At 49.4% G+C, this 13,444-nt stretch overlaps 1 protein-coding gene across 1 annotated transcript in view; it reads right to left on the bottom strand.

Moving 5' to 3' along the window:
* Positions 1-8,041, bottom strand: part of Alkal1 (ALK and LTK ligand 1) — a 25,952-nt gene extending 17,911 nt beyond the window's left edge. The window contains exon 1 of the mRNA XM_004633378.2: positions 7,864-8,041. Coding sequence (XP_004633435.1) covers positions 7,864-8,041 — 178 coding nt within the window. The remainder of the gene's footprint in view (positions 1-7,863) is intronic.
* Between the last annotated feature and the right edge of the window lie 5,403 nt (positions 8,042-13,444).

Genomic DNA, 13,444 nt, shown 5'->3' with positions numbered 1-13,444 from the left:
TATTTTTTATTTTCACTCTATAGAAGGATTTTTCAAGGACTTTCTATTGCATACTTCATAAATCAATGTAGTGGTAATGAATAATTATTTAATGTAGTGATAATTTTTTATTCTTCTGACTTAAAATTCAAATTATAAATCTTGCCTTCTTCAAACAAGACTTTGCAAATCTACAAAGAAACTCAAGTGAGAATCACAGGAAAAAATTACACCCAGATAACATTCCTAACCCAACAAGCACATTGTTTTTCTTTTCTTAGCAACAGGCTCGTCTTCTGCAGCAGAATATTTCCCACAAATAAATATAACAAGGTTCTGAAGCGGTCATGGACACGTTCACGTTTCCAGGCCCACCACTGCTCTCATGCTGGGACAGGACATGCAAACAAGCAGTCACCAGGCTAGGGCTGGCCAAATAGCTCAGTGGATCAGAACACCTGCAAGCGGGTGCAGGGGCTGGGAGTTTGAACCCCAAGCCTGCTGTGCTGACCCTGCCCCACGTCGCGTACTGAGATGGCAATTGAGACTGGGCGTGGTGGCACGCGCCTGTAATCCCAGCTCTGGGAGGCTGTAAACCAGCGGATCACTACAAATCCCATCTAGTAGTGAGACTTTTCCCTAAAATCAAAAAAAAAGAAGTCACCAGTCCTGGTAGGTGGCCTATATCTCCTGCTGGGCCCTTCCTCAGGGTATGGCTGCGACACATGGAACTCAGGGACACACACACTTGTACAGGCTGCAATAAGCCTACAACCCATTTTTGTCCTTGTGAGAGATCTACATCATGAAAATGATCAGGACCCAATTCCTATTGATAAACTGTTTTTTAGGTTGGCCCACATAATTTGTTGTATGTTCCCAGAGAAAATACAGTCTACCATGCATGTGAACTAGACGTGTCAAGCGATTAAAATGAATAGCAGTTATGAATTCTGTACCATTTGAGCCAAGCTGAAGGCTCATATGTTAATTTTTTTAAATACCAGCAGAAGTACAAATGCTCGCCATAGATGCGGTCTTCAAGAATAGCCTTTAAATTTTAGATGAGTGACTTGCCATTTTACCAAAGCCATCTCTGCACTTCACTCTGTCACACCATAACGCTGCTTCTCTTCCCCTAGCAGCTGGTGTGTCGCTGTTCCTTGTGACTCTTCTGTAGTCACTGCGCCCACTGCTCTGCCTCCTCCTCGTCACGTTTCCTCGTCTCCTCCCTGCCCACCCAACCTTACCCTCCCACTGTCCACTGGGCTGACGGAGGACCAGCTGACCTGTCATGGATGAAACAACGTTTCCCCAAGTGGGACCCTCGTGGACCCTCGAATCCCATGAAATCCGAATGAAAGCTAAAGATTTTTAAGGTGTGGATAATACTGATTTATGCACCTTCCTTTTCTGCCAGACTAGCGATTTTCCAAGAAGGAAGGAAATGGCCATTTGCTGAAGCTGGTAGACCTAAGGAGTTTATTTCTTTTTTTTTTTTTTTCTTTTTTCATTTTTCTTTTTACATATTTGGTACAGGTCTCACTACACAGCTTGGACTCATAGTGACCCTCCTGTTTGCAGCCTCCCCAGTACTGGGATTATAGGCATGCACCACCACGCCCAGTCTTCTACGGGTGGCTCAGTGCACCCAGGGGCGGGGCCAGCACACGTGGCGCTGGGGATTGAACGCTGGTCCCTGCACTTGCCTAAGCAGGCGCTTAGTCCGCTGAGCTCTCTTGCAGGCCTGGAGTTTATTTCATGCATTACCAAAGCACACTGAATCACGGCCATAAAGCGGAAGGAACAGGAATGGTAGGTGTCTGGAGTCGTGGAGGGCAGTCAGCAATTATCTTTATGTAGGAAAAAATTTCCAGAAGATTTTGATATGCCACCTTTTGCCTTCCCATGCCCCTCAATTTAACAGTCGGGTGGCCCCAAAAACTCAATGTGCATTCGGCTTCTCAAAGACCCTTCTAGCTGCAGACCTTCTAGCTGCACTCGCAGGTGCCCACTGCTCCAAGAGGCAAGTCCAGAGTCGCATCTGAAACCCGCAGGGGTCCAATGAAATTTGCATCAAGAACCACGGCTCTAGGCGTATGGGGCTGGATCATTCTCACGGGTCAAGAGGTGGAGGGAAGGAAGGCGGGAAGGGATAAGAGGTGAGAAGACGAGTGTGAAGCACCACGGACACGCTCGGCGCCACACAGCAGCGTAGCAGGATGTGCTGCGAAGCTGAACAAACAAAAGGGACGGGGACTGAGGGACGGGGACTGAGGGACAGGGCAGCGGTGGGGAGGCACGGGACGGACGGTCATAAGGGGAATGAAGAGGCGTGAACCTCCGCTAACTCTCCGCGGCGAGGGCGGCAACCACACGCTGCAAGCCTGCGCCTGGAATCCCCGCGGTGTGGCCGGTACAGTGGTGGGAACCTAGCGCCCTGCGACTGTGCCATTCCAGCGTGGGGAGGGCACTGGGCGGCTCTGCCCACTCACCTCCTGCGCAGCAGTTCCCCGCGTGGCATCTTGCCTGCAAGTGGGCAAAGTTACGGGCAGGAACGCGGTGCGTGGGCGGGCACGCGTGGGCGTGAGCCAGCCTCGTGGCTCCTGGTGAGCGCCCGTGATCATAGCACAGGCGGTTTACACTCACAGCCCACGTCAAATACACATGAAAAATCACATATGACGTTCCCACCTGAATTTCTTCCCATGACTATGGCTGGCAATAAAACAAATACCTTCAAGTGAGTCATACAATAAAGCATGTAAAATATTAGAATGGAGTGTGGTTGATATGCTTGTTTGGCTGTAGTAATTATTTCCGTATGTGTGTACATCTATCAAAGCCTAAGGGTGTGTGACTTAATTATTACAATATTTTACTTAAATATGCACAATACAACTTCTTTAAAAAGTTAAAATACCCAACTACCCCTTCCTTGGTGATAGGCAAAGTAGCAAAAATTTCTATCTTTCATTCACATGAGTAAAAGTGTTACTCAACAACTACCACTATCTCAGTGGTTAGATAAAATTCCATCATTACCCAAGTCCAAAGAGTATGCAAACATATCCGGATATGGGGGAAAAGATTGTATCAGAACTGCGGGACATCTGCAAAGTGAATGCACAGGTTTACTATTTTGGGGAGTGGAAATAACTGCAGAGACGTTGCACAAGTAGAAGGCTATAACACTGGGAAATCTGTATTTTTCTTCATACCTTCTTCCTGGCATAAAGTGCCTGAAGTCCCTGGAAACGCCACAGTGATCCTGTTTTACTGCATGCTAATGAGTAATTAGTAATGCCCGGATGGTGGCAGCCCTTAGGTGGCTTCAAGATGGGCACTGGTTACTCAAAACACCAAAGCAGGCTGCCCTGTTGCTGATCACCTCTGGCCAGTGATTTAATAAATCACCTGTGCAGTGAAGCCTCAAGAGAAACCCAAAGGCACGGTTCTGAGAGTGTCCAGCAGCCGAACTGCAGGTTCCCAACATACTGCTGACCTCGGCCAACGGCTGTCTAAGGACTCCTTCCCCAAACTACCGGAAGGCTGAGCCCACACCCAGACGCCTTCTCACAACACAGCGTAACATTTTCCAGCACCAACCAGAATACCTGATGAACACATGAAGGAATTTCCAAGCCCTGTGGTTTAAAGCTATAAAAATAGACATCACTTTTTAAAGCCTTGGAACACATTTTCAAGATTACTTAAATCTTCTTTTCCATACTGCAATCCTAGTTAGACCCAAATTAATATATTTGTCTTTATACCCGACTAGGTTGACAATCCTTTCAGTAGATGGTCAGAAATTGCAGAGGCCTGGCATGGTAAGTGGGTTTGAAATAGGAGCAGAGTTGGGGACCAACCCTACCTCCAGGCAGTTAATGCTGGGACTGAACTGGATTTGATAACACCTAGCTTCGACTGCCTGCAGAACTGACTGCTTGCTTGTTAGAGAGGAGAAAACATCCCCAAACCCATGCCGACGCAAAGCCCTCTGTGTCAGCAGTTGAGATGCAAGATAAAGGGGGGAATGTTTGCAGGGCACACACGCCACGGCACACTTGCTGATGGTCATCACTGAAAGCTCTAGAAGGTTCGCTATCACTGGCCTTGCTGAATATAGAGAATTCCAATGGGAAATGATGAGAGAAGAGCCTTCCAGAACGTAGAACACCATCTGTGAGGAGCAGGTGTGGGACTTGAATGGTGCAGCACAAATCCTTGGGAGAGAGACACACAGGGTAGGTGGGAAAAGAAAAGGGAAGGAAAGGGACAAAGAGGAATTAGAACTCCCTTGGAAACTCAGGAGAAGAAGCCACTGGGACGGGAAGGAGCCAGCCTGACACTACTGACAAGGAATGCTCATCTGTAATTCCTTAGGATAACCTCCCCAAAGCGATCTTCTAAGATTCTCCTTAAGCTCCACATCAGCAAAGTTTTACACGAAAACAACATGGACCTGGTTCTATAAAGTCTACAGAAAAATTGTAAGTATTTCCTGAAATCCTTTGAAAAGAAAGAGGCTACATGGGGGCATATTATTCAATAAAACATCCCAGCGGTCCTCCTAGGCTCCGATCGCTCCACTTGCCACCTCTTCTCTAACTGAGGCAAACCATCGCTTCATTTCACAGCGCCCGACATCAAAGCCTCCTCACGGTGTCTACATTTCAGTGGGCGAGTACTGAGTGTCCCTTTCCAATGACAGACTTTACAAGCTTCCTTCTGCTAGCAGGATAATCAGAGAAAGTGGGAGGACAGAACAGCACAAGAGGGTGGCAGTAAAGGTTATGAAACCTCCTAATTCTTTATTTTTGTCCCAATAAGATAGACTGGCAGGAGTACCAAGAAGATTCAGGGAGACAACTGAGTCATGATGGCTTGAACCAGGGTGTTGGGAAGGACAAGAAGCGGAAGAACCAGATCTATTGGTGAGCTGACTCCTCAAGAATGACAGCCACCAGGTGCTGACTTCGTAACCCTAGGCCCATCAGAGTGACTCCAATTGTGTGTCGAAGGCTAAGCGAGTGGCTGAAGGCCCTCATGAAGGTGGGGGCTCGTGGGAGAAAAAGCCTAGCATGGTGAATCCTGAGGACTCCCGTACCCACAGCTCACCCACTCCCCCGCCAAGAGCCGCCATCTTGCTGGCCTGCCTAAAGGCTCTCATGCCTACTGCTTCTTCTTCCTGGAAACAGTTCCCCCACTTCCAGCCTCACATCTCCACATGAAGAAGCTGCCCAACTACCAAAAAGGGAGAATGCATGCCTGTACGTTATTACAATACTGTGAAAGGTATTTTTGTTCTTGTACAATAAAAATCCTAAAATCCTTGGACTCTGAAATAGGCATGTGTTTTTGTATGTTAATGAATTGACTGATGGCAACCAGTGCCCAGGTAGCTTCAGAATCCCCAAGGCAAGACTAGAGGATCAGGACTCCCTTGGGAGGGACAGGGGCTGAAGGTTATATGGATCAATACTGATCAATGTGTAAACAGTCAAGTCTATGTAATGAAATTTCCTCAATGAAAACTGTAAACACAAAATTCCCAGAGGGCCCTGAAAGCACGGACATGCATGGAGGTGGCATGCTCGGAGGGCAGAGAGAAACTGTGCCCCTTCCCTCATACCATGTCCTGCGCACACCTCCATCTGTGTATCCTCTGTAACATTCTTTATCATAAATCAGTATATGTGTTCCCCTGAGCTCTGCAACCCACTCTATTAAATTAATCAAGCCTGAGGAGTGGATTGTGGGAACCCTGACTTCAGGTGGTCATTCAGAAGCACAGGGAGAAGACTGGCACCTGAAAGGCAGGGGCAAGAGCAGGGCTCAGTCTTAGAGCCTGAGCTCTTCGCCCGGGAGATCAGCCCGCCCCAGGGAGGAGATGTGAGAGTGGAGCCGAGGCACAGCACAATCTGTGGCTGTCCTTGGCTGGACCAGCTGCGTGCTCATGTAAGGGACCGGAGACCCCACGTCTCTGGGTCAGGAGGGATCTGCGTTGTGCGCCCTCTGGAGGAGAAACTGCCCGAGTTATCATCTGCTACTGGCAAGGGCATTTCAGAATCCAGGCAAGTCCATTATGCTGGGTGTGGGTGCTTACTGGGACGCAGGTGGGGTGGGAGCGCTCAGCCTCCAGGACCTAGAAAATATCGCCTGCGCATGAGCTATGCCACTTGTCACCTCCCGCGCACGTCCCACGAGAACACCCTCAGGGGTCCTTGTCTTCTCTGCGTTCCTGCTTGTCCCAAACCCGTGCCCAAGGGCCCCAGCCACACCTCACTTCCGGTGTAACAAGCCACCCTGAACTCAGCGCAACAACCGAAAGGCGAAACGTCCATGAGCACTTGTAGAGAGCAAGGGACTTTAGGAGCAGCCTCCGGGTCCTTCTCGGTCAGCCTGTCTTACTTTTCAAGACTTCAGATTGTGGCCACTATTCACTTTAAGTAAAGCATGCCTCTCTCTCCCTCGTAACTCACATCAGTGTCAGTAAGTCTCCATTAACCAAAGAGAAGATCTTCACTGTCATTATCCAGAGAGAAAAGATCTATTACAGCATGAATAAAACTGAGGTCTGGATGAGCGCAGCACCATAATGCTCCTCCTCTTGGAGACTTGCCCCCACTCCTTGCTCATCCCAAAGGGTCACTGCGTCCTGTGAGATCAGTACTTGGGAAGACAGCAATTGTAAATCCAAGCGGATCCAGGCAAGTGTGGCACTGCCATGGCGTCCCTGGTTACTGTCGCGGTCCCCTCCTGAAGGCTTGCCACCTACCAGTCGGCCTGAACGGCCAGCCTGGGCCGTCCTCACACTTGGCTCAGCACTCACCTCAGCCTCCCAAGCGTTCCCAACTCCTGCTTCACACCCACCTGAAGAGCAGGACACCATTTTCCACTTCCGTTCAAGGCAGGCGGCACTACACACACACACACACACACACACACACACACTTTCCCTGGGTGTGCCCTAGGTAGCCTGAGCCCCTGCAAGGCGGCTGGCACGCAGACAAGTGTTCAGTATGACCGTGGAGGGAATGAATATATGGCCGTCATCCTATTGTGAAATGCAAACAACACTAAGCAGTAAGTGTGAGGCGGAAGAGGCGCCTGGAGCAGCCCGCGTCCTGGGTCTAGGGGGCGCCGGAGCCCCTCCCAACCCCGGAGTTCGGTGCTCTCTCTCTCTAGGTGGGACGCAGTGCCCTGAATTCAGACCCTTCCCTCCCAGCCTCTGCCACCTGCCCCACCTTGCCGTGGACCTGAAAAGAGACCCTCTGAGCAGACTGTCCGTCGCCTTTCCTCAGCACCTCATTTCGAGCCGCGTACCCCAAACACTGCCCCTGCCCGGCCTTTCCTCCTTCCCTCTTCATTTCCTCATCCCGGGACGCCTTTAACCCTAGAGTAGCGACTCCTGCTCCGCCTTGCGCTCACCACCAAGCACCACAGCTGCAGGACGCAGTGCCCAGCATTGATTTGGAAGCAGCTGGTGGCACGTGGTCCCCAAACACGCGGGAAAGTCCGAACTGCCCTGGGCCCCAGCAGCCCAGGCCAGCTTGAAGGGACAAGGAAAGGTCAACCCTGAGAATGTTCGGGCCTCTGAGCGGTGACCTCACTGAATCTTTACAAAGGCACAAGAACCCGAAAGGAGGCGCTGACCGTTGGGCCGCCCGGCCACACGGTGCCTCCGTGGGACGGAAGCCGGATCTTCCTGCTGTGCTATCGGTGATGAGAAGGGGCCGCCAGCCGGGGAAAGGGAGCGCGCGCCCAGCCGCTCCGCGCCCGATTTGGTTTAAGCCACGGCCCATCGCACGAGCCGCAGCCTGGCTCCCCAGGGGCGATCAGGGCTCCCCGGTTCGCCGAGGCCGGGCGAGGACTCACCTGCGCTGCGGGAGGTGCCGGCCGCCGGCGCGGGAAACGGGAGCGAGGTCTTGGGCTTCTCGGCGCGCGCGGCTCTGCGCCCCCGCGGTCGCGCGTGGGTCTCGGGCGGGGACAGCGCCAGCGCCAGCGCCAGCAGGAGGAGCGCGCGCAGAGGGCCGCCCGCCGTGGCCGGTCGCATGTCCTCCGGCGCCCGCTGCGAGCCGGTCGAGGGGTCGCAGCCGGTGGAGGAAGCGACGAGAAGTGAGGGCTGCTGCAGACTCCGGGACTCCGCGCGTGGGAGCGAAACCTGGGCAAGGGGCGGAGAGGGGGCGGGGAGGGGGCGGGGCGACGAGGGGAGGGGGAGGGGCGGGGCGAGGGGTCTGCACGCGGAACTCTGCACGTGAGAGCGAGGCTGGCGTGGGACGGAAAGAGGCGTGGCTCGGGCATGGCAATGTCTTGTGGGCGGGGCGAGGAGAGGGGCCGGGCAGGGGTCGCACTGGGGACTCTTCGCGCGTGAACGAGATCTACATGGGGAGCGTGGAAGGTGCCACCGAGCAATGTCAGTGCACAGGGCGAAGAGAGGGCGGGGCGCGACGGGGCAAGGTCTACATGGGGGCGGGGCTAGGGTGATGGGCGGGGCGAGGACAGGGGCGGGGCAAGCGGGGATCGGGGCTCCGCCCCTACGTGCGCTAAGCGACCCTCGGGCTGGAAGTCCGAGCGGTCCCAGGTGAGCGCGCACGGGTCACCCCTTCTCGCCCCGGCGATGGGCTCCTCGGTCGCGTCTTCCGCGGAGCGTTTGGGCGCACGGAGTCTAGGAAGAAGAAGGCGCGAACCTTCGCGGACCCCGAGGGGTGCAGGTGCAGGCTGGAGAGGCCTCGGAGCTCCCGATGTTCCGTCTGCGCTTCTCCCGACGGCCAGGAAGCCCGAGAACTCAGACGCGGGGTTGGGTTTGTCGTTTGTTTGTTTATAGGGTGTGAAATTGATCCAAGAGTTTTGTCTGTGGCAATAATTATGATGATAAGATGAAGTCCACGGTTCTGGTTAAAATAAACCGCTATCCGTTGGTCCTGGTGATTTTAGTAGTTTTGTCATCCTCATTGCTTTATGTTAAATATATTACAAAATGTTTAAAGTGCCTCTCCACCGATTATCTTCTCATAGTCAAAGTGCAAGAGGTAAAAGAAATAGAAAAGGAATAACCGAGGAAACCTGGTCCCTTCAGTCACTCGGCATTGCTACTATCAGCTGGACCAAATAGTTTAAGGTTTGCAATAGGTTTTCAACACACTCAGGAAACTGGGGAAACAACGCAAGCTTTATAGGAGCTCTGTAAAGTGATGCCTTTCAATGAAATTCTTAAGGAAGTTACAATACACGTGAAGACCTCTGCTCTGATCACTTCGTCATTACAAGAGGCCCAAGATCCTGGTATTTCCTATGCAAACACAAGCTCGTAGGAGAACTGCTACCAGGTAGGAACACTAAAGAGTTTTAGGCAGAAATACACGGGAAATCTAAGGCCTGGCAAAATAGCTCAGCGGATTAAAGCTGCTGCAAGCAGGGGCCGGGGTTCAATCTCCAAGCCTACTGTGCCGGCCCCATCCCAGGGGCACCCTGAGAAGGCAATCTAGACTGGGTGTGGTGGCTTGGGATTACATCTGTAATCCCAGCTGGGATCGGAGGCTGTGAACAACAGAATCACTTCGATTTCAAGTAGTGAGACCCTGAACACCCTAAAAAAGTTCTAGACTAGGACTAGAAGGGCCTAGCTTGGTGGAATACACTTTTTCTTACAACTCTACTCTGGTGAAAAGCAGAACACGCTCACAGACATTGACAAGAATTTCAAAAATTAATTTTCATTAGAAATACAGAACGTTGGAGAGTACTCTGCAAAACCAAGGAAAGTGTAGAGTGAAATAATGCTAGAGAAGAAGCAATGCAGAAATAAAACATGACTTCAACTGTCAGGGACAAAGCAAACCTGGCAGCTCGGCTGTTTTCCTGTTTTGTTGTAATACAATAAAGCTAGAAGAAAACAAATCAGTAAGCTCTCACAGCTCGGCCGGGCCCTGTGCTCTGCACCTGCTCTAACCACATGGCCTCCACCTTACTCCAGCAGAGACTGAATTTCAGTGGTTGGCTGATCGCAGCCTGTGAGAAAGGGCACTGAGGGCCAGCGGCAGTGACCCACGCACCCTGCAGCCTGCGGGGCGGTGGGGCGCCTAGTCCTGGCTTTTCCAGAGGCTGCCTTTTACGGCACTCTGGGTGATCTTAAAACAAGTAGCCCTTGAGACCTCCTCTTGGGCAGGGATGTAGCTCAGGGGTGCAGCGCCTGCCTGGCAAGCAAGGCCGAGTTCACTGCTTTATAGCGGGAGGGGGCGGAGACTCAACCAACTTCAAATGCTGGCGAGGCTCTGGGGAAAGAGGAACGCTTCTCCACTGCTGGTGGGAGTGCAGACTGGTACAACCATGACGGAAATCAGTGTGGCGGCTCCTCAAAAACTAGGATTAGAAGTTCCACTGGACGCAGCTATTTCCCTTCTGGGTATCTTCCCAGAAAAGTTAAAAACATCAGTGATATATGTGCATGTGTGTTTATGGCAGTGCAATTTGTCATAGAAAAATCTTGGAAACAATCCAAATGCCCATTAACCCAAACCAAGATGAAGACAGCCATGGCTCCTGAAAATAGAGGCTGGCAAGGCCTGGACCTCAGATCCCACCTTGCCACTGTTGTCACTCCCTACTAAAAGACTGAAGGAGCAAAGGAAAATGGTAGAAGCTCTGCCATTTGAGACATCCTTGCCTCTAGTCAGTAGGTTAACTTACGGAACAACCAAGAATATATATGACACCAACCATGATAAGCATTTCTAATTATAATCACAAGTTTAATGTGCTTGATTCTCTCAAATATTTCAAAAAGTAGATAGATTTTTTGGGGGGTCTTTTTTTAAGAAAGTGTCTCACTGTGCAGCTCAGGCTGACTTCAACTCACTTTGTAGCCCAGACTGATCTCAAACTCACAACCATCTTCCTGCCTCAGCCGCCTGAGTGCTGGGATTATTTATAGGCGTGCACCACCACTCCCAGAAGTAGGTAGAATGTTACAAGGTAGGAGTGCTAGGTATACCCATTGCTATAGCATCATCGATTTTTGTTCCTGTCCTGGATTTCCTGCATGCTACGCAAGCCCTTTACCACCGCAGTACACCACCAGCTCCACTTAAAATTACTGTTAGTACTAACTTAAGTTTTAGACAAGCATCATCTCTCTCTATATGTATTTTAGGAGCCAGGAGATGGCTGGGTAGAATAAGAGCTTGCCTGCCGAGCACAAGAGCCTGAGTTCAATCCCTGGTTCAGAAAAAAAAAAAAAAAATTGTCATCTGTCTATACGTATTTTGTACCTTCTTGAATAATAAGATGAATTTCCTCTACAGAATGAATAGAGATCCTATGCCGTGTAAGCTTAGATTACAGATTTGGGGTTATCCACTAGAAATGCCAGACCTGACTGAATTATGAGTGTGGAGACCAGGCCATTAGCACAAAAATCTGGAAGAACTTTCATGATTATAAAACTATTGACTTATGCTGTGGAACTAGGCCTCTGCCTAAACCAGTAAAACCTTGCATGACTCTCTCTTTCCTAGAAATTGGTGTGTTATATTTTACTGGATTCTTTTTTTTCTTTTTAACTACAATCTTATGGCCACCCAAATAGCTCAGCAGATTAAAGCGCCTGCAAGCAGGTGCAGGGACTGGGGGTTCAATCCCCAGGCCTGTTGAGACTGGGTGTGGTGGCATATGCCTGTAATCCCAGCTCTTAGGAGGCTGTAAACAGGTGGATCACTGTGAGTCCGATCTAGTAGTGAGACCTGAACACCCTGCAGACCCTTTCCTAAAATACAAAAAAAAAAAAAAAAAAAAATTACAATCTGTTATACAGCTTTTAAAATAATATTTTTCATGACTTTTTCCGCTTCCATTAATGGGATTTTGTGCAGTTATATACAGATATACATCAGGTTTCAAGATTATTACTTAATATTTTATTCTGTAATTTGGCTTAAACTTCATTCAACAAATAGTATGAATTAAGCAATATGTGACATTTTATGTAAATACAATTTTCAAATTCCATTTTTTTCTTTATCATAGCACATAAATATTTCCTTTTGAGTAACAGTAAGAATTGATAAGTCAAGCCAGATGTTGAACACATCTGTAATCTCAGCATTCAGGAGGCTAAAACTGGGAGGACTAAGACTTCAAGGCCATTTTGAGCTGCATAGCAAGACCCTGTCTCAACAAACCAAATAAACCATAATAATTTCACAAACTCATGCATTCCTTTTGGATGTTCCAACACGGTTTGCCAACCAGAGCCCCATGAGCTGCCGGCTTCCTCTTCGGTGGTCCACAGCCTCCAAGGAAGTGGCCTGCCCAGTGGGCAGCTCGACTGACCTGGCTACTCGTGGATACTGAATCGTGCCACACAGTGTGACATCGTAGAGCACCTAAGATGGAAACTGTAAAAATAATAAGTTCATGTGGTTGTTTCCAGTTCAGGTTCAGTTAAGCTCTTTGTGAAAACAAATTTTTAATTTTCTTTATTAACTCTCAGCTCCTTAGAGAGAGACGTCACCTGTGGACATACACTGTGTGCAACTTATACATTCATAAAGCAAAGAAAGAAAAGGAAATAAGGAAAGCATTTACACCTTAAGTGAATGAGCATATTTACAAATTCATTTATTTCTTGTAACAAACTAGTTTTACTATTGCATGCAGTTTTTACAGGAAGTACGAGCTTTTTGTTTACTCTGTGTGGTGGCCCCCATTCTGCATCTTTTATCATCTTAGGGGAAAGAAAACATTTTACAGTGCAGCATCAAAATAAGGACAATGTTGCGTCCAGGGAGATGAGCAACTCCTGCGCAGCGCAGCACGGCTTGCCCGCGCTTCCCCCTCAGCCAGGCCACCGAGGCGCACCCTGCAGAGCCGGCCGACCTGACGCTGACGCTCCAGAGCTGCGCGCCACAATAAATCTCTTTGCCTGATAGGCCGCCTGCCCCAGGTTTGCCTCTGCAGCAAAGGGTAGCTAATACAACTTCCTGTGCGCATCGATGTTAGCACCAGAGAGGTGGCTGCTCTCAGTGCACGGGAGGAGGGGGTTCTAAAGACACAATTAAAGCCTGTCAATTTTGAAAAGCTTAATTCATGAATGCTTCTCACACGCTCAGTCTCAGCTATGCTACTTTATGGCCCACAATGGCTTTGGGCATACTTAAAGAGGGAGGAAGGGGCCATGCCTTTACTTCTCCAGCAAGTACATCACAACGCGTTCTATTCATATTTTTGAGCAGAGACACTCAGATAAAATGATGTTTAAAAAACCATAAATAATTAGAGTCTTAGGCAAGGGTTTGACTCATCACAAACTTTAAAAAAATTTTCCTAAACTGAGCACACATAAACCTTTCAAGTGACTGGGAATAATTCACAAAACTAAAACGTTGGAATTTAAACTACTTAGTGAAGCTTTTCTTTTTTCTTTTTTCTTTCTTTTTTTTTTTTTTTTTTTTTTTTTTTT

This window comes from Octodon degus, unplaced genomic scaffold, assembly GCF_000260255.1.
Source record: "Octodon degus isolate 3935 unplaced genomic scaffold, OctDeg1.0 scaffold00054, whole genome shotgun sequence".
NCBI classification, from domain to species: Eukaryota; Metazoa; Chordata; class Mammalia; order Rodentia; family Octodontidae; genus Octodon; species Octodon degus.
Note: the sequence above shows the minus strand (reverse complement) of the source record. Positions and strands in the feature narration are given on the sequence as shown.